This window comes from Saimiri boliviensis, chromosome 17 (genome assembly GCF_048565385.1).
Source record: "Saimiri boliviensis isolate mSaiBol1 chromosome 17, mSaiBol1.pri, whole genome shotgun sequence".
Lineage (NCBI taxonomy): Eukaryota > Metazoa > Chordata > Mammalia > Primates > Cebidae > Saimiri > Saimiri boliviensis.
Window position 1 is genome coordinate 8,967,537 of NC_133465.1, and position 26,667 is coordinate 8,994,203.

Genomic DNA, 26,667 nt, shown 5'->3' on the forward strand with positions numbered 1-26,667 from the left:
TAACTTTGGGCCTTGGTATAAGGGAGATGGGTTTACCAACCTCCCAGATTCTCTCTAAGTCGGTGATCAACTCCCCACCTCTGCTTCCCTGAATCCTCTCCACCCTTCAAGGACCAACTGCAGCACCACAACAGTTTCCAATGACTTTATACTCTAAAGCAGGCGTCCCCAAAGGCCCGCGGGCCTCATGCGGCCCCCTGAGGCCATTTATCCGGCCCCACGCCGCACTTCAGGAAGGGGCACCTCTTTCATTGGTGGTCAGTGAGAGGCGCACAGTATGTGGCGGCCCTCCAACGGTCTGAGGGGCAGTGAACTGGCCCCCTGTGTAAAAAGTCTGAGGACACCTGCTCTAAAACCCTATACATGTAACAAAACAGAGCCTTATGGTGATATTCAAGGGGACAACGACCATTTTACTCTAAAACCCTATACATGTCACCAGAGCCTTACGGTGATATTCAAGGAGGAAAAACTCACTTTCAAAAATGCAACTAGCCTTTTAAACAGTAGGGACTCATTTGATAGCTCAGTATTTTCCAAAGCACATTCCAAAAATCACATAAGGAAGTATGCGATAAATCGATATTGAATTAAATCACTTTCTGAAAAATGAGGAAGTTTTCAAATCAATGATCTGGGCTCTTACCTAAAAAAAAATTATAAAAGAGCAAATTAAATCCAATGTAAGGAGAAGAAAGGAAATGATAAAGAATAGAAAACAATGAAGTGGAAAACAGAAAAAAAAGAAAAAAAAATCAATGAAACCAAATGTTCCTTCTTTGAGAAGATCAATGATATTGACAGACCTCTAGCTGAAGTCATCAGAAAAAAGAAGAAAAAGACACAAATTTCTAATATTGGGAATTTTAAAACAGCAATATCATTAAGAACCCACAGATATTAAAAAGATAGTAAGAAAATGTTAGGAATCCCTTTATGACAAAATACTTGACAGCTAAGATGAAAGAGATAAATTCTTTAAAAGACACAACCACTAAAACCCACTCAAGAAGAAATGGTAAACTGCACAGCCTTTTATCTGTTAAAGAAATTGAAATTGTGATTAAAAATCTTCCCACGAAAAAACCACAGCTGTATTAGAAAATTCTACAAAACAGGTAAGGAATAAACAACACTAATTCTATATTAACTCTTCAGAAAAGTGAAGAGGAAGAATCCATTCTAAGAGACAAACCTCATCCTGATAATGACAGGAAAAAAGACATTACAATAAAAGAAAATGTTTATCTCTCATAAACAAACACTCAAAAATTCTTAACAAAATGTTAGCAAATCAAATCCGGCAATATATAAAAAAAGATAATGCACAGAATGAACAAATGATGTTTGTACTGAGAGTGCAAGGCTAGTTCAACATCCCAAAGGTAAATAATCTAATTCATCACATCAACAGACTTAAAGTTTAAGAAACACCCTCTGACCATCTGAATAGATGTAAGAAAGCATTTGACAAAACTTAATATCCACTAATGATTTTTAAAAATTCAGCAACCTAGGAATGTAAGGGAACTTCAACCTGATAAAGGGCAGTTACAAAAAACCCTACAGTTAATATATCATCTTTAACAGTAAAAAACTGAATGTTATCCCTCTAAGGTCAGGAACAAGGGAAGGATGTTTGTTCTCACCACTCCTATTTAACACTGCAAAGTAAAAAAACAAAATCAAAAGCAAAATTGAAAAGGAGGAAATAGCAATGTCTCTATTTGCAGAGGACACGAGTGTCTAGACAGAAAATCTCAAACGATCTACAATATACAAAAATAAAAACAAAAACAACCCTTTCAGAATAAGTGGGTTTAGCAAGGTTGCAAAGAAGTCAATATAATTTAAAACATCCTATTTCTATGTATTAATAATGAACAATTGGAAATTGAAATTTTAAAAGTTCCATTAAAACTAAAAGACATTAAATGTTTAGTTACACCAAGGTATACGATATACTTGGTTATAAATCTAACAAAGTATATGCAACATCTCTGTATGCTAAAAACTACAAAACACTAATCAAAGAAGTCAAAGAAGACCTATATATAGAGAGAGACAAACTGTGTTCATGGATTAGAAGACTCAATACAGCTGTTAATTTGACCTCAATTGATCTACAGATTCAGTGCAATCTAATCAAAATGTTAGCAGGATTTTTTTGGGCAGAAATTGACAAACTGATTTCTAAAATTTATACCTCTGGAAAAGACAAAGGAACTAAAGAATTTTTTAAAAGAACAGTGCTGGGAGACTCACACTACTTGATTTCAAGATTTACTATAAAGCTACTGTAACCAAGCCAGTGTGATACTGGCAAAAGGAAAGACATATAGATCAAAGGAACAGAGAGTCCTGAAATAGACCTTTGTTGATTTTCAACAAAGGTACAAAGGAAATTCAATGGAAAAATAGTTGTTTCAAAAAACAGTGCTAGAACAACTGAATACCCATATGCAAAAAGATGGAATCTCAACCCATACCTTGCACCATATACAAAAATTAACACAAAATAGGTCAAAGACTAGGAGGAAAAAAATTGCAAATCACTTATCCAATAAAGTTCTAAACGTATTATCTAGAAAGGACAAAGAACTCTCAAAATTGAAAAATTAGAAAACTATCAAATTTTTTTAAATGATAGTAAGATTTGGACATTTCACCAAAGATATACAGATGCAAAATAAGCACGTCAAAAGGTGCATTAGGAAAATACAACTTAAAACTACAGTGAGATACTACTACTCATCTATTAGAAAGACTACAATTTAACAAAGACGGACAATACCAAATGCTAACAAGGATGGGGAACATCTGGAACTCATCCATTGCTGGTAGGAATGCAAAATGGCACAGCCACTTTGGAAAACAGTTTGGTAGTTTCTGATAAAGTTAAACACACATCTACCATATGACCCAGGGATCCTACTCCTAGGTATTGATCCAAATGAAATGAAAACTTACGCTCACACAAAGCCTGCATACAAATGTATACAATTGGTCCCTGTTATCTGTGGGGGATTGGTTCCAGGAAAACCCCCAACCCACAGCAGATAAAAAATAAAATGGCAGAGTATCTGCATATAACCTACACACACCCTCCCATATATTAACACTTCAAATCCTATCTAGATTACTTATAATAATACAACAAAAATGCTATGTAAATAGTTGCTACAGTATATTGTTTAGGGAATTATGAAAAGAAAAAAAAGTCTGTCTGTTTATCTTCAGTACGGGTGCAACCATCCATTATTTTCCCCAATCCATAGTTGGTTGAATCTGCAGATGTGGAACCGACAAATACAGAGGGCCAAGTGTACAGTGTCTTAATGCCAAAAACTGAAAACAACCTAAATGTTCTTTACATGGTAAGTGAATAAATAAACCATGGAATATGCATATAATAGAATATTAGCACTAAAAAAGAGTGAACTACTGGTGAATGACTCTCAAATGCATTATGCTAATAAAAGAAACCACACTCAAAAGGTTGCAGTGTGGATGACTATATAACATTCTCAAAATGGCAACACTAGTGTTTATTCCTAGCATTTATTTATTTTTGGCTATAGTAAAGGGTAATGGGTGATTCATAAAAAAGCTAACGATTTTTGTACATTTTTAAACTAATGCCCTATGAAAACACCACTTCACGCTTCCTAATCCCTTCAATCTGCGTGTCCTCATCCTCTTTTGTTTTCTTCATACTACTCAATATTGTCTTTACTTGTATGCCGTCCCCCCAGTAAGAACAGTTCTTTAACGGTGTCATTGCAAGGGTTTTAGCGTATCTTACAGCTTCACAGGGTGGGTGAGGAGTGATAGTTCCTACTGTCTGTATCTCTACATCAGAAGACTCAATGTATAGATCCAAGACAACTATAAATCATTATTAAATGTTCCTTTTCCTGGCATAAAACAATGCTCTTTGTCCCTGTTTTTGCTTTGAGGTCTACTTTAGACTGAAGTGACTCTAGACTATGCTTGCTTTTTGCATGCATTTGGCTGAGGTATCTGCGCAGCCTTGTACTTTTATTATTTGCTACTTTGAGATGTCCTTCTTGTAAATGGCATATGACTGTAATTGGCTCTCTTTTATTTATAGGGATATTAAAAGTACTTATGTTTATTGTTACAAGTGCTATATTTGGTGTTGCATATTTTCTGGTCTTTTTTTTCTTCTTTTGAGACAAGAGTCTCTCTCTGTCTCCCAAGCTGGAGTGCAGTGGCGCAATCTTGGCTCACCGAAATCTCTGCCTCCCAGGTTCAAATGATTCTTCTGCCTCACCCTCCCGAGCCGCTGGGATTACAGGCATGCGCCACCATGCCCAGCTAATTCTTTTGTATTTTGAGTAGAGACAAGATTTCGTCATGTTGGCCTGGCTGGTCTCCACTCCTGATCTCAGGTGATCCAACCAGCTTGGCCACCCAAGGTGCTGGGATTACAGGTGTGAGCCACTGTGCCTGGCCCGTTTGTTGACTTTTTAAAGCCTCTCTTAACGTTTCTTTCTGAGAATGGCTGGTTTTCCTTGCTTTTATTTCTAATGTAGGAAACTTGTATCCAGTTTCGAAATCCTTCAACCTGCATTCTCAAAGTTCACATTTTGACGTATATCAATCTTATTCTTAAAATGCTTATTCCTAAAAGGGAGAGGGAATAGGTCTACCTATTATACTCAAAAGATCCCTCAGTAGGTCCAACATCTTTTCAAAGTGGCTGCTTGGTATTTCACTATGTGGATGAGCCATCCTCTAATTACTTACTTGTTGATATAATAATTAGTTGTTTCCAGTGTTTCTCAGGAAGCTACCAGAGGTTATCCTCTATCCAAAATTTAACAGCATATAAGAACCATAAATTAATACAACCAAGAAAAGAAGCAAAAGGAATTTCTACAGTAAGGGCAAAGGCAAGTCTAAAGAAACAAGCAGGAACTGGAGGAGAGTAAGGAGCTTTGGGAGGTATGTCTTCAAGGGGGAATGACCCTGAGAGATTAGTTGATGGATTTATGTCTACGGAAAGAGGACTTGTAGTTCAGTCAAATTAATGTAGGTGATGTAGTCCCCAAAATGGGAAAATTACTAACCCCAAGGAAAATAAATTATGTAAGAAAGGAAAGGTAACCATAGAATAATAATTTAAATGTTGAATTTAAAATTCAAAATGTTGATTTAAATTCTATCAGGAAGATATGGGGAAGGTTGAGATGAGTATAAAAACTCTTCTTACATAATAGGAAGTCTAAAGATAAAGACAAGAAAGAAGGAGAAAAGAAAGAAAGGAAAGAAAGAAGGGAAGAAGAAAAGAAGAAATCAAAGGTTTGTTACTTATTAGTAATTATTTACATACTTATATGCTTATTTACATATGTAAATATGTAAGAAGAAATTCCTAAAGAGGGTATCCAGAATAGGTAGGGGTAGAACAGGTTTCTTCAGTTTTATGTCTTACTCTACTGTGTATTTGTGTTTTTAAAAATTGTCTTCATATATTGCTTTAATAAAAAATAAAACATAATTTAAGTATTCAAATTTCTTTGACAAATTCTGATCTTGATGCTATATAGATTACTCTGTATTGCTTTTTTGTTTGTTTGTTTGTTTTTGTTTTTTTGAGTAGTCTCAAACTACTGCCTGGGCTGGAGTGCAGTGGCACAATGTCGGCTCACTGCAACTTCTGCCTCCCAGGTTCAAGCGATTCTCCTTGCCTCAGCCTCCCAAGTAGCTGGGATTATAGGCGCCTGCCACCATGCCCAGCTAATTTTTTAAATTTTTCTTTCTTTCTTCAATTTTTTTTTTATTGCATTTTAGGTTTTGGGGTACGGGTGAAGAACAAGCAAGACTGTTGCATAGGTACACACATGGCAGTGTGATGTGCTGCCTTCCTCCCCTTCACCTATATCTGGCATTTCTCCCCATGCTATCTCTCCCCAACTCCCCACCCCCCCGCACCTCCCTTAGTGCCCCACTACAGACCCCTGTGTGTGATGTTCCCCTCCCTGTGTCCATGTGTTCTCATTGTTCAACACCCACCTATGGGTGAGAACATGCAGTGTTTCATTTTCTGTTCTTGTGTCAGTTTGCTGAGAATGATGGTTTGCAGGTTCATCCATGTCCCTACAAAGGACACGAACTCATCGTTTTTGATGGCTGCATAGTATTCCACTGTGTATATGTGTCACATTTTCCCTGTCTAGTCTATCTTCGATGGGCATTTGGGTTGGTTCCAGGTCTTTGCTATTGTAAACAGTGCTGCAATGAACATTTGTGTGCATGTGTCCTTATAGTAGAATGATTTATAATCCTTTGGATATATACCCAGTAATAGGATTGCTGGGTCAAATGGAATTTCTATTTCTAGGTCCTTGAGGAATCGCCACACTGTCTTCCACAATGGTTGAACTAATTTACACTCCCACCAACAGTGTAAAAGTGTTCCTATTTCTCCATATCTTCTCCAGCATCTGTTGTCTACAGATTTTTTTAATGATCGCCATTCTAACTGGCATGAGTTGGTATCTCAATGTAGTTTTGATTTGCATTTCTCTAATGACCAGTGATGATAAGCATTTTTTCATGTTTGTTGGCCTCATGTATGTCTTCTTTTGTAAAGTGTCTGTTCATATCCTTTGCCCACTTTTGAATGGGCTTGTTTTTTTTTTTTCTTGTAAATCTGTTTTAGTTCTTTGTAGATTCTGGATATCAGCCCTTTGTCAGATGGGTAGATTGCAAACATTTTTTCCCATTCTGTTGGTTGCCGATTCACTCTAACGACTGTTTCTTTTGCTGTGCAGAAGCTGTGGAGTTTGATTAGGTCCCATTTGTCTATTTTGGCTTTTGTTGCCAATGCTTTTGGGGTTTTGGTCATGAAGTCCTTGCCTACGCCTCTGTCCTGAATGGTTTTGCCTAGGTTTTCTTCTAGGGTTTTTATGGTGTTAGGTCTTATGTTTAAGTCTTTAATTCATCTCGAGTTAATTTTAGTGTAAGGTGTCAGGAAGGGGTCCAGTTTCTGCTTTCTGCACATGGCTATTTTTGTATTTTTAGTAGAGACAGGGTTTCACTATGTTGGCCAGACTGGTCTTGAACTCCTGACCTTGTGATCTGCCTGCTTTGGCCTCTCAAAGTGCTGGGATTGCAGGCGTGAGCCACCACACCTGGTCTGACTCCAGGAACTGAGATTTTTATTGGTGGCCTGCTATACAGTATTGACACCATGTTTGTAAATGTGCTTTCTGCTTGCATACATATATTTTTCAATATAAGCTTGCTAAGTTGTGTTAAATCACATTCTTTAATATTCTTTTTTTCCCTACTTAATATATCAAATTCTGATATAAGCATGTTAAAACTCCCTCTTTAACTGTGGTTCACATTCTCCTTACATTTCCAATAGCAACCGTTTTAAATATTTGATGCAATGTCAGTGATGTATATGTAAGTATTATCTGTCTCTCCTAGATGACATCACACTGTTTCTATCTTAAACCTCCAATCTCTCCTCCCTCCTCCTCACTCTCAGCTGAAATCCTGATTCATTTTCACAAGCTCCTACCAGCAACCATATCTGCCTACCCACCTGCAACACTGGTTTGAAAAATCTGGCTGTAAAAGGAAGGTGGAAAGAACTAACTTTCTTACTAAAGTAACAGGTAAAACTTTTAACTAGTGGGAAAAATTTAATGCTAAGGTTAGGAGCCTATAAAAAGAAAAGCAGAAGATACAGTCACAACTCAGAATAATCAACACTATGAGATTCCTGAGAAGGTTAAGAGGATATGAACAGCATCAGAGGTGAAGGACTTGGTAAGACCAGCCTTTGACAGGAGTAGACACAAAAGAGAATGATCTGTTCAGCAAGCTGGGGCAGTTCCTCTCCCGTGCCTCTGTGGAATGGGAAGCAAGCCATCAGTCAGGGAGTAGAGGGGCCAGGAGGGACCCAGAGATCTCAAGCCTGCAGCAGTTTTAAATAGTCATTATGGAGAGTGGGAAGAACAAGGCAGGATTAGCAAGAGTTGAGTGTAGACTCAGGGTTCACGGTCATGAAATTACAGTGGTATTCATCTGTTCCATTGTGTGAACGTAACTCCAGAGGCATCAGCAACCCAAGTAAGAGCATTAAAAGAGACAAATATCTTGATTCATCCAGCATGAGAGTTTTACCAAACAAGTATAACCAAAGAACAATGGGACATGGGAGGGGTTTAGGAAATGGAGAGAAGACTGGTGAAAGAATGGGCCACGAAATCTAAATTACACAAGGAAGAAAGTGAAGGGGGTGTTGTTTACATATAGGGGGAAAGTAGAACAGCTGATGGGCTGGGGAGCCACATGAGGCAAAGAACACATTTAGGAGCCTTCTTGATTGGACTGCCAATACGGACGGCCACTGCAATAGAACTTCAGAAATATTATCTGAAAAATCGGGTAATTCTAAAAGATGGCAAAGTCTAAAGCATCACCACAGATGGTGGTGGTATAAGTGAGAGACGGACAGGGAGGGGAGCACTACACACTGGGGTCCGTTGGGAGGAAATGTAGGAGGGACGGGGGGGTGGGGAGGTGGGAAGAGATAGCATGGGGAGAAATGACAGATACAGGTGAGGGGATGGAAGGCAGCAAACCGCACTGCCATGTGTGTACCTATGCAACAATCTTGCATGTTCTTCACATGTACCCCAAAACCTAAAATGCAATAAAATAAATAAATAAATAAATAAATAAATAAACTGTGAGATAACACAGAGTAACGGCAAGGCTTGAGACAGAGAGGAAGTAAGGTGCCAGGGGCCATCATGGAGTGAGGAGAGGAACCAGAAGAAAGCTGCTGCAAGTAACGAGTGGTGAGGGACGTGTGGCTTTTCCAAGGCAGTAAAGGAGTAACGGTTTAGCAGACACAGTGTTAGTAAGGACACTAACCCTGTCTCCCAGTGCATATGATTTGAGTGACGGAGCCCTCTTCACTAAGAGGGCTTATACTCCATACACAGGGGGAAGCCAAGTCTCAGTTAAAGTTTGAAGGCAAAGAAAATATTCACTGAAGATATAAACATATAGAAAGTTTGCACATCAGAGAGTGGGAGTTACCTAAGGCAATAATGTAAAGGGAATACTATGGAAATGAAAACGTGACTGGAAACAGTGAATTTCATTCCAGGATTCCATGAAGATGGTAGAATCTCAGGTCTTCCATTTTCATGGTGGCCTTAAAAAGATGGCCCCTGCAGTTACTGTTAGAGCAAGTAAAACTTTCCTTTCCATCTATCCAGGTCAATGGGGTTTGGCAGCAGTCTTGGCTGCCTGCTGCTGAATGGAAGCTAGCCGGGGTGGAACTGGGCTGGTGAGGTGTCATGAGCAAAGGAAGGCAAGCCCCAACGTGGTGAGCCCAACTGTGGGCAGTCCTAGGTGCCCTCACAGGATTATGTGCAGGGTACAGGCCTCGGTGTTACTGAATTCAGTTCCTAACACACAGTATTATTGCAAATGAGAAATCCGATGCTCTGACTCCCTTTCCATAGAGAGCATGTCATGTTGCCCTATCACCAAGGTATGCAAGACGAGGCATGTCTCCTCCTTTCACTATTTCCACCCAGCACTTTTATCTGAACACCTGAGTGTTTCCTTAGTTCAGATGACCTTTTCCCAAAATACCACTTTTTTCACGGAACCTGAGAGTCTACATACACATTCCATGTTTCCTACTCCTTCTCTCATAAGCACCAACTGATTCTTTTGGTCTCCATTCTAGTCTTCAAGTCTACTGCTTTAGTTTCCACTTGCGTCTAATCTACCATTCCATGCCTTTACTGAGTGCGTGAATTTTTGCAATCAAGTTTAAATCTAAGAACTGTGCTTTCATTAATTCATTCAACAAATATTTACTGAGCAACTACTATGTGCCAGGTACACAACCACATTTTGATACAGTATCCACTAAAATGCAATTAAAAAAAAATTAAGCTAGCTTCTTGCTTTTTTACATAAAAAGCAAAAACTTTTCAACATTTTTATTCATACACTTAAAGATATGGGATGTATGACCAAAAAGTTTGGGCATGATATAAAACTAAGAAGGATGATAAATACATTTGATGAAAGAAACAGAATCTTAAAAGTTCTTGGCAGCTTGAATGGGGAACTGAATCTAAAATAACAGATCAGTGGGGCCACATGCTCTGAATTCTCCACATGGTCCTCTGTCAAGCTCTTGATCCTCTTCATAGGTCCAGGGACACTCAGCTATCCATTTCTGTTTGTAACTGAAGACCTAAATTAACCAGCACTGGTAGCTGGTGTGAGCTTTATCAGCAATGCTGCATATGCTAATGTCTGAAGAGCCCTGCAGAAGCCCCCTCAATTCCGTCGTGTAGTAGATCAGCGGGTAGCCCCTACTTACAGAATCAAATACAAAGGGAAATTGTTTAGAGTGAGTTTTTTGTTTTTGTTTTCTGTTTAAAACTTTAAAATGTTTATGTAATCAAAACTATCAACTAATTCATTTTAACTTTCATATGGAAGTTTATTACTGTGGATAAGTTTATTATTGTGTCACACTGCCTGGTTTTGAATCCTAGCTTGTATTTTTCACCATATATACTTTCTTGGTCAAGTTATTTAACTTTCTTGTGCCTTAGAAAAATAGGGATAGTAATTCTATTTACTTTTCAAGCTTGTCATGCACTAAATAATAAACACAAAACCTTTACCCAGTACTTGGCACACAGTAATTTTCAATAAATGTTTATTCTAGCACTAAAAATTATATTAATAATAATATAATATGCTGGCTGGGAGCAGTGGCTTATGCCTGTAATCTCAGCACTTTGGGAGGCCGAGGTGGGTGGATCATGAGGTCAGGAGTTCGAGACCAGCCTGGCCAACATTGTGAAACCCCATCTCCTACCAGAAATACAAACAAATTAGCCAAGTGTGGTGGTGGGCACCTGTAATCCCAGATACTTGGGAAGCTGAAGCAGGAGAATAGCTTGAACCTGGGAGGCGGAGGCTGCAGTGAGCTAACACCATTGCACTCCAGCCCAGGTGACAGTGCAAGACTTCATCTCAAAAAATAATAATAATATGATATGCTGATAAGCCATATCTGCCTCATATCATCCTCATTCTGTTTACTAAAGAGGAGTTTTGGCCAACAAAGCCACACCGTCAACAATTCTTCCTCATACTGTATCCATATAGCTGAGCTGGTCTGGGAACCCACTAATGGAATATAACATCTATCCCTGTTAACTATTATGTTAGATTCACATCCTCATTCAGCCTGTCAAGAGATTTTAAAATCCTGTTTCTTCGAAAACATCCTTGCTAACAGGGTAAAACCCCGTCTCTACTAAAAATACAAAAAATTAGCTGGGCGTGGTAGCACGTGCCTGTAGTCCCAGCTACTCAGGAGGCTGAGGCAGGAGAATCGCTTGAACCAGGGAGGCAGAAGTTTCAGTGAGTGGAGATCATACTACTGTGCTCCAGCCTGGGCGACAAAGTGAGACTCTGTCTCAGAAAAAAACAAAACAAAACAAAAAAAAAACCCAAACCAATCCTGTTTCTTTTCATCAAATGCATTGCTATCCCTCACAGTTTCATGCCATTGACAAATTTTATGGGTATGCATCCCATATCTTCAAGTATGCTGGTAAAATATTCGAAGGGGCACACACCCTTTGGTACACATCCTGACAGAACTAGCCAAACTCAGTCATTAATCAACATATTCACATGGTTTTCAGACTGTTCTCTTAACATATTTTAAGCTCAAGGATTGATTTAAAGGTTTCCCTTTTAAAAAATTAGAATGAGGGCCGGGCGTAGTGGCTCAAGCCTGTAATCCCAGCACTTTGGGAGGCTGAGGCGGGTGGATCACGAGGTCAAGAGATCGAGACCATCTTGGTCAACAAGGTGAAACCCCGTCTCTACTAAAAATACAAAAAATTAGCTGGGCATGGTGGCTCGTGCCTGTAATCCCAGCTACTCAGGAGGCTGAGACAGGAGAATTGCCTGAACCCAGGAGGCAGAGGTTGCGGTGAGGCGAGATCGTGCCATTGCACTCCAGCCTGGGTAACAAGAGTGAAACTCTGTCTCAAAAAAAAAAAAAAAAAAAAATTAGAATGATACATGTGAGCCTATCCCCAGTTTTCTGGAAACTCCCCTTCTATAGAATACTTCAAAGACCAGAGGATCGACAGTCTCAATTGTGAGATGTATCTATTTAAATGAGAAACTATATGGTCTTAATCAGAGAAGGAGGGCACTTTCTTCAATTTCTTCTCCCACATATGGGACAGTTTGCTCACTGATACAAATGCTCTTCTGCATCTTTCTTAACAGAGACATTCTTAATGGAGACAGAACCAAAAACAGACAGAGTGGATGAGTTGTCATTGTCTATATCTAACAGACATTTTTCACAGTCCTAGCCATTTCCTAGTATTCCCTAAGAATACTAAGGAAAATTGTACTGAACTCAAAAGAAAAAAAGATGATTAAATTTAATCTTCCTTTAAAAGCCTAAGCGCATTTTTTAATTACAAAACTGTCCTTACCAACTCATGTATAACAGTATTCTAGTCTTGAAGTTCTACCTGTTTGCCCCCAAAGACATGGTATATAGTAAGTATTCAAACAAAACTAGAAGTAGGACATGGGTATCATGCTTTATTAATTCCTTCACACTGTCCTTCAGACCTAATCATTGCTTGCCATGACCTGAAAGTTGATGAAAAGTGGATGTAGCACAGCCTGTTTTCTGAAGACTGTGGAACTATTTTATAAGAACCTTATGTTTTTTATTAAAACGTATAGAATTTATTAACAAAAAATAAAAAGGAGAGGGAGAGTTATTACAGAAGATTGCGTTTTCACATAGCACCAGGAACTCCCATGTTTAAATGAAGTCTTGTAGAGCAATAATATTAATTACATTCAAAACTACTACATTCTGGCTTTTTAAAAATGTCCCTCCATAAATCGTCATGTCTAAAGCCAGGGTTCAGATGAATGACTCCTCAAATGTATATTTCATTCTGATCCAAAAGAACACAATAAAAATCAACCAACTTAACACATGCTTTTTAACTTTTATTGCTACCTTTTACATGCATTTAAATCACAAATGATACTTTATAATCTTTCTTTCCTCAGTGAAGCATCCACCTTTCCTATTATTCTTCCTGTTGGTTTTAAAACTTAATATAATGAGCTTTGGTTAGACTTGTTTATGGTGGGATCAACCGTATATGAAAACTAGATGCTTTTTAATATACAAATTTATGAGGTTTTGCTTTAGAGCAACAAACATACTTACCCATAATAACAGAAAATGGCCAGATTGTCTGTTTTAATCTTAAGAACTCACAATTTTTCTATAATAAACATTACTTTTTAATTAATTTTTTAAACAGAAAATTAAAACCTTTTGTAGAATACATTGAGACATTAAAAAAACACTAAATTACACTGAAGAAATTCTGAGCATTTAGTATTCAAATATTTCCAATTACCTTGAAGCATGCATCTGTAAGCAGATTCAGATATCGCATAGATGTGTGGAGGCATCTCATGACGCTTCTTCCCTCTGTACATTTCAATAATATTCTCTGAGTAAATTGGAAGATTCTTGTAAGGGTTTATAACTACACAGAAGAGTCCAGAGTAAGTCTAGAATAAAAATAAAATATAGTGTTAAAAAAACTCTGCATTTATCAGTCAGGGTCCAATCAAGAGACAGAAACCACACAGTCATTTAAGCAGGAGATCTTGACCTTTTGGATAATTAATCTATCCCCAAAATTAAACTTAGCCCATAATGGGCAATTTATTACCATGAACCACAAGTAGTTCTCCCACAGACAGCTTATTAAGTGGCACTCTGTGGGGCTCAATTTCCTCATCCATAAGGTAGAAATAATGTGAGCTTCATGACTTCATGGGGCTATGATAAGGTACAATCAATATGTTATTTACTTTTTTACATCCATTCTCTCATGAGTACACAAGGTATACAAAGCTTGTTAATGCAATTTCAGATTCTACTTTGCAACTAATTTTTAAGAAAATAGCATTTGTCCAGTTTGGGTGCACTATCAAAGAAGAATATCCATAATTATCTAAAAAGGCTATTAAAATACTCTTCTTTTTTTCCAGCTAAATATCTGTATGGCCAGATTTTCTTCACATACTTTAACTAAAATAATATATGATTAAAAAAAAAAAGAATGCAAAAACAGATATGAGATTCCAGCTATCTTTTGTTAATACTAAAGAGATTTTCAAAAACATAAGCATTTTCATCCATCTAATTTTTTTGTTTTGGAAAATACAGAAATTTTTTTCTTAAAAATGTACTTATTTGTGTTAACTTGTCAGGATTTACAACTATTCTTTTTAAATGAATAAAGACTTTAAAATTATTTTAATTACTAATATAGTAAATATCAACAAACATAAGCCAAATAAATAGAAGTTCTTTGAGATTTCAGTAAATAAAAGCTGCTAGGCTAGAAGATACAAACTTTTCCTGATTAATACCATGATCATTACTCAGAATTGACCGTATGAATGCTTATGACCTGTGGGTTTTTAAAATATAGACAGAATGATTTCTGAGAATATTCTACAAAACTGATTCTGGGCACTATGGAAAAACAAGAGCAGTCAGAACTGCTGACAGATGCTCTAACCCTCTGAGGGACTGAAGGCATCTGGAAGGGCACTCAGTTGCATTATGAAACAGACCTTTTATTTAAGGTGATTTGGGTAGACCAAAATCTAAAAGCAAGAGAACACTAAAAAAGGCTGGAGAATTGGTAGTGTTCGATTGCATGGCCAGCTTCCCCAGGGAACACTAAGGGGGATTCTAACTAACAGCTGTGTTCGTAAGTGCTGAAACCCCCAGCAATCACCACCAGAAAGCCCTCCAGAGACTATTCTATTTACTAATGCTAAACCAAGAGAAGGAAAGACTGCCAAAAATTTTCAAGTGTTCAGAACTGTCTCTCTGGCTGCCCTCCTTTTATTTTCCTGAACTCACAATTGCAGGCTCAGATAGGTTGGCAGTTCAGAAGGGACAAAGGGCCTCTACCCTAAATTCACTGATTTGGGCTGCTTGCTGAAGTCTTACTACTGTGCTGACCAGGTGGATATCTGTCCATTCTTTGCCTGAGGCCACATTAATTACTTATCGACCCCTCAAGTCTTCAGACTCTTGGCCTTCTTGTATGCAAAATACACACCGCAGCGAACCCTGGCTGGCCCTTGGGCTTCCCAGACCATCACCTTGCACTTTCTCCCAATCAAGTCTCTGGTCTAACTAGTCCTATATTTCTTTGCTGCCCATAGGACAAAAAGGCAATAAGGAACAATAAAAAGAAAGGCTTTATTAAGGATGAGAAAAACAAAGGAGAGGCAACCTCAGTACTTTTTTACTGAGCTTAATTCACATAAAGTTAACAAATCACAGCCATACATTGATGAAATTTTTGTATACCCAACCTCATTTTTTCATTCAAAAATTAGTTCGGTCTATCATGAAGCTACTGATTCTATTTTTCAATTTTATAAGAGTCAAATAATTAGAGACTAGAAAAAAAAAAAAGCTCTAAAAAAGCAAAAATATACAAATTCAGTTTTGTGTCTCATAGCACGAATGGCATAGTAGTAGATCATAATTGACATGTTTAATCAGAAGTAATTCCAACATGTGTGTCTACCATGTGTTAGGCATTTTCCTGAGGACTAGAATAAAAGAGATTGATAAGTCTCACAAATAGCGAGTTAGTCATCAAAAATATAAAAGGTTAAAAAATAATGCCAGGCATGGTGGCTCACGTCTATAATTCCAGCACTTTGGGAGCTGAGTCAGGCAGATCACCTGAGGTTTGGATTTCAAGACCAGCCTGACCAACATGGAGAAACCCCATCTCTACTAAAAAAATACAAAATTAGTCGAGCATGGTGGTGCCTGCCTGTAATCCCAGCTACTTGGGAGGCTGAGGTATGAGAATCGCTTGAACCCAGGAGGCAGAAATTGGGGTGAGCTGAGATTGCATCATTGCACTCCAGCCTGGGCAACAAGAGTGAAACTCAGTCTCAAAAAAAAAAAGGTTAAATAATCATCAGTATCCCATGCTTGCCAAAATGGAGTAGTAATCAATGCTTGAGAAGGAACATTATTAAAGTGCTTAAAGAGCTAACTTCTAACTACCTAAAAAATTAGCTCAAATATTGAGCTCTCGTATAAACTGATCACTGAATTGACAGTGTACCACTTTTATCTTCCGCCAGCCACATGGTAGGAAGGCAATATGTTGTTAAAATAATCGTTCTGGAGATCTTAAAGTTCAAATTAACTTTACTAAGTATTTGAATACACACACAAGATATTGAGCTTCTTCAAGAAACATACACTCCGGGTATGAAGACAAATAGACACATGCTAAACAAACAAGTTACAATGCAAAGCACCAAAAAGAGAAAGAGAAAGACGAACAGGTATTATAAAAAACAGAGAGAGCTCTGGGGTAGAACACACAACAAACCCCAGGCACTGAAAGTCATGACCGCCTCGTCAGAGACTGCAGAACAAAGTACAAAATTCAGACCCAAATGGTCTTTGATGTTCTTTTTAAAGACTAAGAGGTCAAAAGGAGAGATAAAGGAATTCCTCTTAAAGTAGTAGAAGCACAAAACTCTTACAGTGACAGGATATAGGCAGTGTGAGAAGACCAGTGTAGCAAAAATGGTATGTACCATGGAATGTGAGTGATAAGGGCCTAGAAAGACAAACTGAACAATTCAGATTTTGTCCTCTATGGGTGATGAAGTATTAAAGGTTCAGGAGAGAAAAGTGATTGGATGAAATAAGCGTTATGGACAAAGTATAAATCTGGCAGCCATATGGCAAACACATAGAAGGGGCAAAAGGTGAGAAGCAGGAAGACAAGTGGAGACTGCTGAATGGTCCTGGCACCACAGGGCCTAGTTGAGAGAAAAGGCAACACGAAAGGGAGAAGGGACGAGCCGTGGAGAAGGCTGGAGACCACAGTGCTTAGAAACTTTCGACACAGAAAAGCCATTGAAGATCTAAGTCAAAGAGGACTCCAAGGTCTCCAGGCCTTAAAGAAACATCATTCATGGAAGGAAAAATAACTGATTTGTGGGAAAAGATAATAAATCCCTTTAATGTATTGACATTGCAGTATGGTGGGTGAGCCAAGTAGGATGCCTTGTAAACAGCTGGAAATACCGGATTGCCAGAGCCTTGGGACAATCCTGAAGAGCTGCAAAGGCTTAAAAGGTAAGTTTGCATAGTAACACTATCGTATGCTTTTCCTAAGGGAGACAAACAAAAATATTTGCAGTTGGAAAAATTTACAAAATTTCAAGCACACGATGCTGCTTTATGCCTCCAGGCTTCCACCTATGCTGACCACTCTGCCTGGAACGCCCATCTTCCTCTGTCTATTGTTGGGAAATTTTACTCAGCCTGGAAGTGACAGCCTTCTGTTTAAGAAAGCAGGGCTATGTATATGCATTGTTTCATAGGTTCAAAGGATTAGAGAAACAGGAAGTGGTGGCTGGTGCAAATGTCAATGCAATGGAGCAGAGACACAATTGTCTCCTACCAGGAACAGGGATTGAACTGGGAATATCATGTAACCCTACATCCCTACTGTAGCTCTCAGAAGAAATCAGACCAGCATCCAAAAGGGAGGGAGGAAAGAATAATTCACCCATACCACCTGCAAATGCTGCACCTGGGTAAAATTCACATGCAAATTTTGAAATAAAACCTACATAATAAGGAAAAGATCATCATTCAGAGGATTCAGTAAGAAATTACCCATGGAAATTATCTATAAAATAACTAAAAGAAAAATTTAGGCTATAGATGTATATCTGCAACAGAATATAGTATAACATAAGAGTCTACGTATTAGAACAGAAATGAGTAAGAAAAATAATAGGTGATGAGGGCAAGAAAAGACTGTAAGCAATCATCTGAAAAAGTAAAATTAAAAGCCACAGTAGAGAAAATAAGGAGCAGAATGGCTACCTCAGGAAATCAAGTGATATGAGCAAACACGTATTCTAGGAGAGAATTTCTTAAAGAAAAATAGAACAATGGTAAAATAATAAAAGGACATTACAAAGGCAAAATTAATAAGTAATAATAATACAGAGAGGGCAGAGGAAGGATAACTAACATTAGTTGCTATTGCTTCTTTGGGAGAAAACAGCGAAAAAGTGTAAAAAAAAAACAACTTGAGAAAACTTTGTGTGTATGAAGAATATACATTGAATTAAAAGGAATTCACTAAGCTAATAAACACAGAAGGAATAATGGCACTAGACTCTCTAGTTTGCAGCCCCCAGTGCCACAACAGATCTGGACAATGTCCATCACTATTAAAATCCTTAGGTGACTGGCAGATGAGGCCACTCCTAATGCACAGACCAGGCTGGGAAAACCTAAAATGACTCGATACTGATCAATCTCAACATCATAAAGTGAGAGACAATGTGGCATTAAGTGTCTCCTGAATCTGAATCCTTTTAAGCCTCTGGATCCAATTTATGGATTTTTCTGCTTCCAGTTTATAGGGAACGCCAGAGGAATGCAATCAACAAAATAGAGAATTTCCCATATTGTGGATTTTGTTGATTGCATTCCTATGGTGTGAAAAAAAAAAAGGAGGTTACAATGAGCTACTCATTGTAACCCCAGCACTTTGGGAAGCCACAGTGGGAAGGTACTTGAGTTCAGGTGTTCAAGACTAGCCTGGGCAACATAGTCAGACCCCCACCCCCATCTCCAAAAGAAAAAACAAAGAGGGAAAGAGAAAGAGATTAAAAGTGATATAATACTGCTATTCTTTGACTGTGTCCCCATAAAAGCATGTGCTGAAAATTTAATCCCCAGTGCACAATATTGGGAGGTGAGGCCTCGTGAGAGGCTTAGACAGTTAGGGCTCCACCCTCATCAATGGATTAATGCCAATTATAAAAGGGTTTGAGGCTATAAATTCTATCTCTTGCTCTCTCTTGAGCAAGCTTTTCTTGACCTTCTGCCTTATCTCATGGAATGAGGCAGCAAGAAGGCCCTCACCAGATGCAGCCCCTTGACCTTGGACTTCCCAGCCTCTAGAAACATAAGCCAAATAAACTTCTATTGTTTATAAATGATACAGTCTATAGTATTTTGTTATAGCAGCACAACACAGACTAAGCAACCCATCACAATATGTCAACCATGTTTGGACCCTGAATTGAACAAACCAACTATTTATGAGATTATTTGAGAAAATAAGAAAAGTGACTGAATATTTGATGATATGAAATTGTTATTTTTCTTAGATAATAGTTATGAATCTCAACCTGTTGCTGAAAAAAGATGCTAAGCAGAGTTTTCAGCAGCACAAAAGTCTAAGAGAACAAAAATTAAAGCATTCCAGCCCACCCAAGAGGAGGTTGATGGTGGGGGTGGTAAATACCCCAAGCTTTCAGGTGGGACCCCTATGGCTACACTCTAAAAGTTAAGACTATATGAGAAACAGATCAGCCCTCACATAGCATGAAGCCCAGCTGGAAAAGATGTCAACTCCTGCATGGACTACATGTCCTAGTTACCCTAAGCCTGGTCTGCCCAAAGCAACACTGTAGAATAAGCTTAATGCCATCCAGAGTCTCAAATTATTTTCACAATTCCTTGTATACAATAACTGGGCATATGAGGCAACAAGTTGTGGTTGAAATCCAAGATAACATCTGGATCCTCTGTGTGTCTATTTTTATTGACTTGCATTATTGCCCTGGGTGATAATATGTTTAAGTAATTAAAGACATGACTAAGAATTCTAACAGAGAACTGGAAACTATTAAAGGAAAACCCAAATGAAATTCTCAAACTGAAAAAAAAAAAAACCCAGTAACTACAATTAAGAATTCATGTATTAAACAGCAAGCTAGATACAGTTGAAGAAAGAATTAGTTACATGACATTTTAATCAGCAGCAAACAGCCAGAGTGAACCATGGGGAAAAACAATGATAAAAATGTAGAGGAATGTGAGAGCCAGATGGGACACGGTGAAACGATATGGCATGTGAAGTATGTGAGTCCAAGAAGGAGAAAAAAGAGGATGAGACAGAAGCAGTAGCTTAAGAGATAATGGCTAAGAATTTCCCCAAACCAACAAAAGCCATCGTGCCACAGAGTCAAAACCACTACAGTCTCCAAGCTGAATGCAGTAGTCCCCCTTATCTGTGGTTTCACTTTTTGCAGTTTGTTGCCCATGACTGACTGTGGTCCAAAGATATTTGGTGAAAAACTCCAGAAATAAACAGTTCATACATTTTAAATTGCACACTATTCTGAGTAGTGTGATGAAATGTGGCACAATTCCACTCCGTTGTGTATAAGACGTGAATTTTCCCTTCGTCCAGCGTCGTCATGCTGTACACCTAGTTAGTCACTTGGTAGCCCTCCCAGACCTCAGATCAACTGTGTTCAAGACATCCTTATTTTACTTAATAATAGCCTCAAGCATGAGAGTAGTGATGCTGGCAATTCTGATATGCCAAAAAGAAGCCATAAAAGTGCTTCTTTTAAGTGACATTGTAAGTTTTCAACTTACTAAGGAAAAAAATTGTATGCTGAGGCTGCTAGGATCTATGGTAAGAATGAATCTTCTACCTGTAAATATGTGAACTAGGAAAAAGAAATTCATCAAATCATCACAAGAAGAGTACAATAAGATATTCTGAAAGAGGGAGAAAAACCACGCTTACATAACTTATTAAGTATATTGTTTTAATTATTCTACTTTATTAATGGTTATTGTTGTTAATATCCTACCATACCTAAATTATAAATTATATTTTATCTTAGGTATGTATGTATAGGAAACAACATCATATATAGAGAGTTCAGTATCATCTGTGGTTTCAGGCATCCACTGGGGATCTTAGAATATATCCCTTGAAGACAAGGAGGATCCACTATATACAAAAGAAAACTTTATCTAAGTCCATCACAGTAAAAGTGTTGAAATCCAAAGACAGAGAAAACTTTAGAAACAGTCAGTGGCCTGGGTGGGGAAAGGAACACAGATTACCTTCAAGGGAGCAACAATAAAACTACAAGCTGAATTCTCCACAGAAAAAGACAAAAGGCAGAACCTGATGCAATGGCATTTTCACAATGCTAAAAGAAAGCAACCGTGGGCCCCGAATTACAAATCCAGCAAAAACCAAAAAAGCTTCAAATCCAGCCAAATCCAAAAAAGTAGATAATTCAGATCAAAGAGGCCCTATCTAAAATAAAGATGGAAGCTAAAAGATGTGAAAAAAAGTAACAGATAAAACTAAATGAATACTGAATTATTCATTTAGTATTAAAATGCAGTATGTATCTTGTGGGTGTTAAAATATACAGAGAATTAAACAACAAAAGCACATAAATTAGGAGGGAAGAGAAAATAAAGTTGTTCAGGTGTTCTCAGGTCCTATCATGATCTACAAAAGAATAAGAGCTCTAATGTCTAATAGGTCAAGGATCCACGTTACAATAGGTAACCACTAAAAGAATAGCTAACAATAGCAAAAATGTATAACTAATAAGAGGTGAAAAGACAGAATAATAAAAATTAGCCAATGGAAAAAAAGATTAAAAAAAAAACAGAACAGGTAAGATAAAACGAAAGCAATGAATCATGTAATGACTGTTACATTTGAGCTTAAGCTCAAATGTAACAGTCATTATATCACATATACATAAACTAAATATTCCAGTTAAAAATACTGTCAGATTTTGGACAAAAATAACCACCATAAGCAGTTTATAAGAGACATCTGCTGAGCACAGTGGCTCATGGCTGCAATCCCAGCACTTTGGGAGGCAAAGGCAGGCGGATCACAAGGTCAGGAGTTCAAGACCAGCCTGACCAATATGGTTAGTCTAGTCTCTCCTAAAAATTACAGAAATTAGCTGGATGTGGTGATGCGCGCCTGTACTCTCAGGTACTTGGGAAGTTGAGGCAGGAGAATCGCTTGAACCTGGGAGGTGGAGGTTGCAGTGAGCCAAGATTGTGCTACTGTACTCCAGCCTGGGTGACAGAGAGAGACTCTGTCTAAAAAAGAGAAAGAGAGAGAGAGAGAGAGACAGACAGACAGACAGACAGACAGACAGACATATCTTAAATGCACAGGCACAGAAAAACTGAAAGTAAGTTAAGAGAGCAATTAACCACCCAAGCAGTAATCAGGAAAAAAAAGCAAATATCAAAGTCAACTTTGTAAGAAAACATCACTAAAAATGACCATTTCATGATTTGCCAGAAAGACATCAAATTTCGACATCTGTATATACATGATAATAGCTTACAGCATGTATACAGCAGAAATGGACAGAACTAAAAAGGAACAGATTTTCACAGTAACTGAAAGAACAGATCATAAAAACAACATTATAAGGACATGTAAGATTGAACATCATACATATACAACACTGTGTCCAATAACTGCTCAATATACATATTTTTCAAGTGCATAATAACCTTTTACCAAATTAATCACATAATAAACTATAAGGCAAGTCTAACAAATATAAAAGGAGTGAACTTATTCAGGGTATGCTCTTTGACCAAGGGAGGAATCTATTACAAATAACAAACCTGAAAATTCCCTAGGTTTAGAAAGTAAGCAATTTACTTTTTTTTTTTTTTCTTTGAGATGGATTCTTACTCGCTTGTTCAGGCTGGGGTGCAGTGGTGCAATCTCAGCTCAACTGCAGCCTCTGCCTCCCTGATTGAGGCGATTCTCCTGCCCCAGCCTCCCAAGTAGCTAGGACCACAGGCGTGCACCACCACGCCCGGATAATTTTTGTATTTTTAATAGAGATGGGGTTTCACCATTTTGGCCAGGCTGGTCTCAAACTTACGGCCTCAAGTGATTCATCCACTTCGGCCTCCCAAAGTGTTAGCGTTACAGGCATGAGCCACTGCGCCCAGCCTAAGCAATTCACTTTTAAATTACCTACAGAGTCAAAGAAAACATCCTTATTATTTTCAACTGAACGGTAATAAAGATGTAACATATTAAAACTCATAGAATACAGCTACAGCAGTACTTAGAATGAAATTTACAGCTTTTAAAAGCACACATAGAGAGGACCAACAAAGTCAAAAGTCTATTATTTGCAAAGAATAAAAAAATTTATAAGCGTCTGGTGAGACTCATTTTTAAAAAGGGTAATACAAATAAATTAGTATCAAGAATAGAAGAAAACATGACTATAAATCCTACAGAAAATAAGCATACTGTCAACAACTTATACCAATAAATATGAACATTTTGATGACACAGATAAACTCCTAGACAAACATAATTATCAAAACTGACACAAGGCCAGGAGCAGTGGCTCGCGTCTATAATCCCAGCGCTTTGGGAGGCCAAGGTGGGTGGATTGCTTGAGTTCAGGATTCTGAGACAAGACTGGCCAACATGGTGAAATTCCATCTCTATAAAAAATAAAGAAATTAGCTGGGTGTGGTGGCACACACCTGTGGTCCCAGCTACTCGGGAGGCTAAGGCAGGAGGATCCCATGAGCCCAGGAGTTCAAGGCTGCAGTAAGCTATGATTGCACCACTGCATTCCAGCCTGGGTGACAGAGTGAGAACCTGTTTAAAAAACAAAAACAAAACCAAAAAAAACTGACACAAATAAAAAATCTGAAAAGTTCTGTATCTATTACAGAAAAACTTCCTCACAAAGAAAACTCTTATTATTACTTTAAAAAGAAATAACATCATTCCTATCCAAACTCTTTCAGAGAACAACGATGAAACATTTCCCAATTCATTTTATAAAGCCAGCATAATCTTGATAGCAAAATATGACAAAGATATTATAAGAAAGGAAAATTTTTTAAGTTAATCTCACTGATGAATGTAGAAGCAAAAAATCCTAAACAAAATCCTATCAAATAGAATCTAGGAATCTCACTCTCTCTTTGCGTATATAAAGAATACTTGGTCCTTGCAAGGTTAACACTCAAAAACATGTATTATTCTCCACAACAACAAAATAAGAAGAAAAAATCCCAATATCATCTCATTAAATAATGGAAAAACATTTGATAAATTAACATCCGTTAATTTTTTTAAAATTATCCATTCAGGATAAAAAAAATCACCCATTCAGGAATATAAGAAAACCTTCCTTAATCTGATAAAGAATCAGTATTTAAAAAAAACACCAACTACAGCAAATATCTTTTTTTTTTTTTTTTTTGAGACAGAGTCTTGCTCTGTCACCCAGGCTGGAGTTGCAGTGGTGTGATCTCAGCTCTTTGCAACCTCCCTGTCCCAGGCTCAAGGAATTCTCCCGTTTTAGTCTCCAGAGTAGCTGGGATTACAGGTGCACACCCCTACGCCCAGCTAATTTTTGTATATTTTTTCTTTTTTTTAGTAGAGATGGAGTTTCAATATATTGGCCTGACTGGTCTCAAACTCCTGACCTCAGGTGATCCACCCACCTCGGCCTCCCAAAGTGCTGGGATTACAGATGTGAGCCACTGTGCCAGGATAAAATATCATTCTTAATGAAGAAATGTTGAAAGTTTTCCCTCTGAGATCAGGAATAATACAAGGATATCTGTCATTATCACTCTTATTTAAAAAACATTATACTGAAAAGTCTAGACAGTGCAATAAAGTAAAAGAAATGTATATGAACTGGCTGGGCATGATGGCTCACACCTATAATTCCAACAATTTGGGAGGCCGAGGAGGTTGGATTGCTTGAGCCCAGGAGTTTGAGACCAGCCTGGGCAACATGGCAAAACCCCGTCTCTTCAAAAATACAAAAATCAGCTGGGCATGGTGGTACATGCCTGTGGTCCCTGCTACTTGGTATGCTGAGATGGGAGGATGGCTTGAGCCCAGGAGGTTGAGGCTGCAGTAAGCCATGTGTATCCCACTGCACTACAGCCTGGGTGGCAGAGCAAGACCTTGTCTCCCGCTCCCCCAAAAAAAGACATATAAATAAATTAGTAACAAATTAAACTCACTGTTTGTGGACAACATGTGTGCTCATAGGAAATCCAACAGAATTTTCAGCTAAGCTATTATAACCAATAAGTAAACTTAGGTCACTGAAGATAAAGTCAATACACAAAAATTCATTGTAAAAAATACAATATTTCTACATAATGATAATTATGTATATATTATGCATATACCATATGAATAATAACAGTAAAATTTCAAAACACTATTTAAATAATATACAAAATTAAATACCCAAAAATAATGAAACATGTACATAGCCTCTACAAAGAAAACTATAAAACAATATTAATAAAAATTAAGAACTAAATAAATGAGTTTACCCAGGAATTAAAGATAAAATATTATAAAGATCTAATTTCTCCCCCAAACTGATCTACAGAATCAACAAAATCCCAATCAAAATTTAAACAGGGCTGAGTGTGTAAATGAAAAGCAGATTCTAAAATTATATTGAAATGCCAAGAACTTAACAGCCAAAACGATCCTAAAGAAAAGGAAAGGATTTCCACACTAAATACCAAGACACATCATAAAGCTGTAATAATTAAGAAAATACGATATTTGTTGAAAGATAGATACGAGGACACATGAAATACAAGAGAGTCAAAAACACACTTATGAACCCTGATTTATGACTCAGATGCCACTTCGGAGCAGTGGAGAAAGGATTATGTTTCAGTAAATGGCACTGAGTCAACTGGATAGCCGATGGGAAAAAAAAGAATCTTGTCCCAACCTCACACCATACACGATATTCAATTCCAGATGGAATTGAAGGTGGCCCTAAGGAAAGAATCATCAAATTCCCTTCTCCTCTGGCTTCAAACTGAGTTCAGCCAACAAGAGATATCAGCAAGAGACTGAGGGTGAGAAGATAAAGTCAGGATATTTATTCCCCAGTTTCTCTCCCCACCATGAGCTGCCTTTCATGCCTCTAAGGAAGGCAGTTTCTATCAGATAGCTCTCTCCATACAGCTACCCTCTCTGAGTTGAGGCAACAGCTCTTTCCTGAGGCTTCTTTAAAGACCAAGATGTTTCAAGAGCTCTCAGCCATCACTAGTGCTGAGATACTACACTAGTCCTCATTATTTTTTAAACTCTACCCACATTATTTGTAAATCTACCCTTTATTAAACTCCCAAATACCTAGTTTGAGAGCCTTCTGTTTCCTGCTGGGACTCCAACTAAATCAGACATTATCTAGAGAAGCTGAAGATAGGAGTTACAGATATGCATAGCTTATCATCCAGGAATTCCACTCCTAGGGGCTGGGTGCAGTGGCTCACACCTATAATCCCAGCACTTTGGGAGGCAGAGGCGAGTGAATCACCTGAGGTCAGAAATTCGCCAACATAGTGAAACCCTGTCTCTACTACAAAAAATTAGCTGGGCATGATGGTGCATGCCTGTAATGCCAGCTACTCGGGAAGCTGAGGCAGGAGAATCGCTTGAACCCTGGGAGGCGGAGGTTGCCGAGGTCGTGCCAATGCACTCTAGCCTGGGCAACAGGGTGAGACTCTGTCTCAAAAACAAAACAAAAACAGTAGAGTAGGTAGATAAGTTCATTGGGTCAAACATATTA

The 26,667-nt window shown here is 38.0% G+C and overlaps 1 protein-coding gene across 10 annotated transcripts in view; it reads right to left on the reverse strand.

The window, feature by feature from the left end:
* The window catches only part of MYH10 (myosin heavy chain 10), a 152,773-nt gene that overhangs the window by 112,858 nt on the left and 13,248 nt on the right, over window positions 1-26,667 (reverse strand). For all 10 annotated transcript variants that reach the window (XM_039476894.2, XM_010339845.2, XM_010339844.2 and 7 more), the window contains exon 3: window positions 13,518-13,674. In XM_039476894.2, coding sequence (XP_039332828.1) covers window positions 13,518-13,674 — 157 coding nt within the window. The remainder of the gene's footprint in view (window positions 1-13,517; window positions 13,675-26,667) is intronic.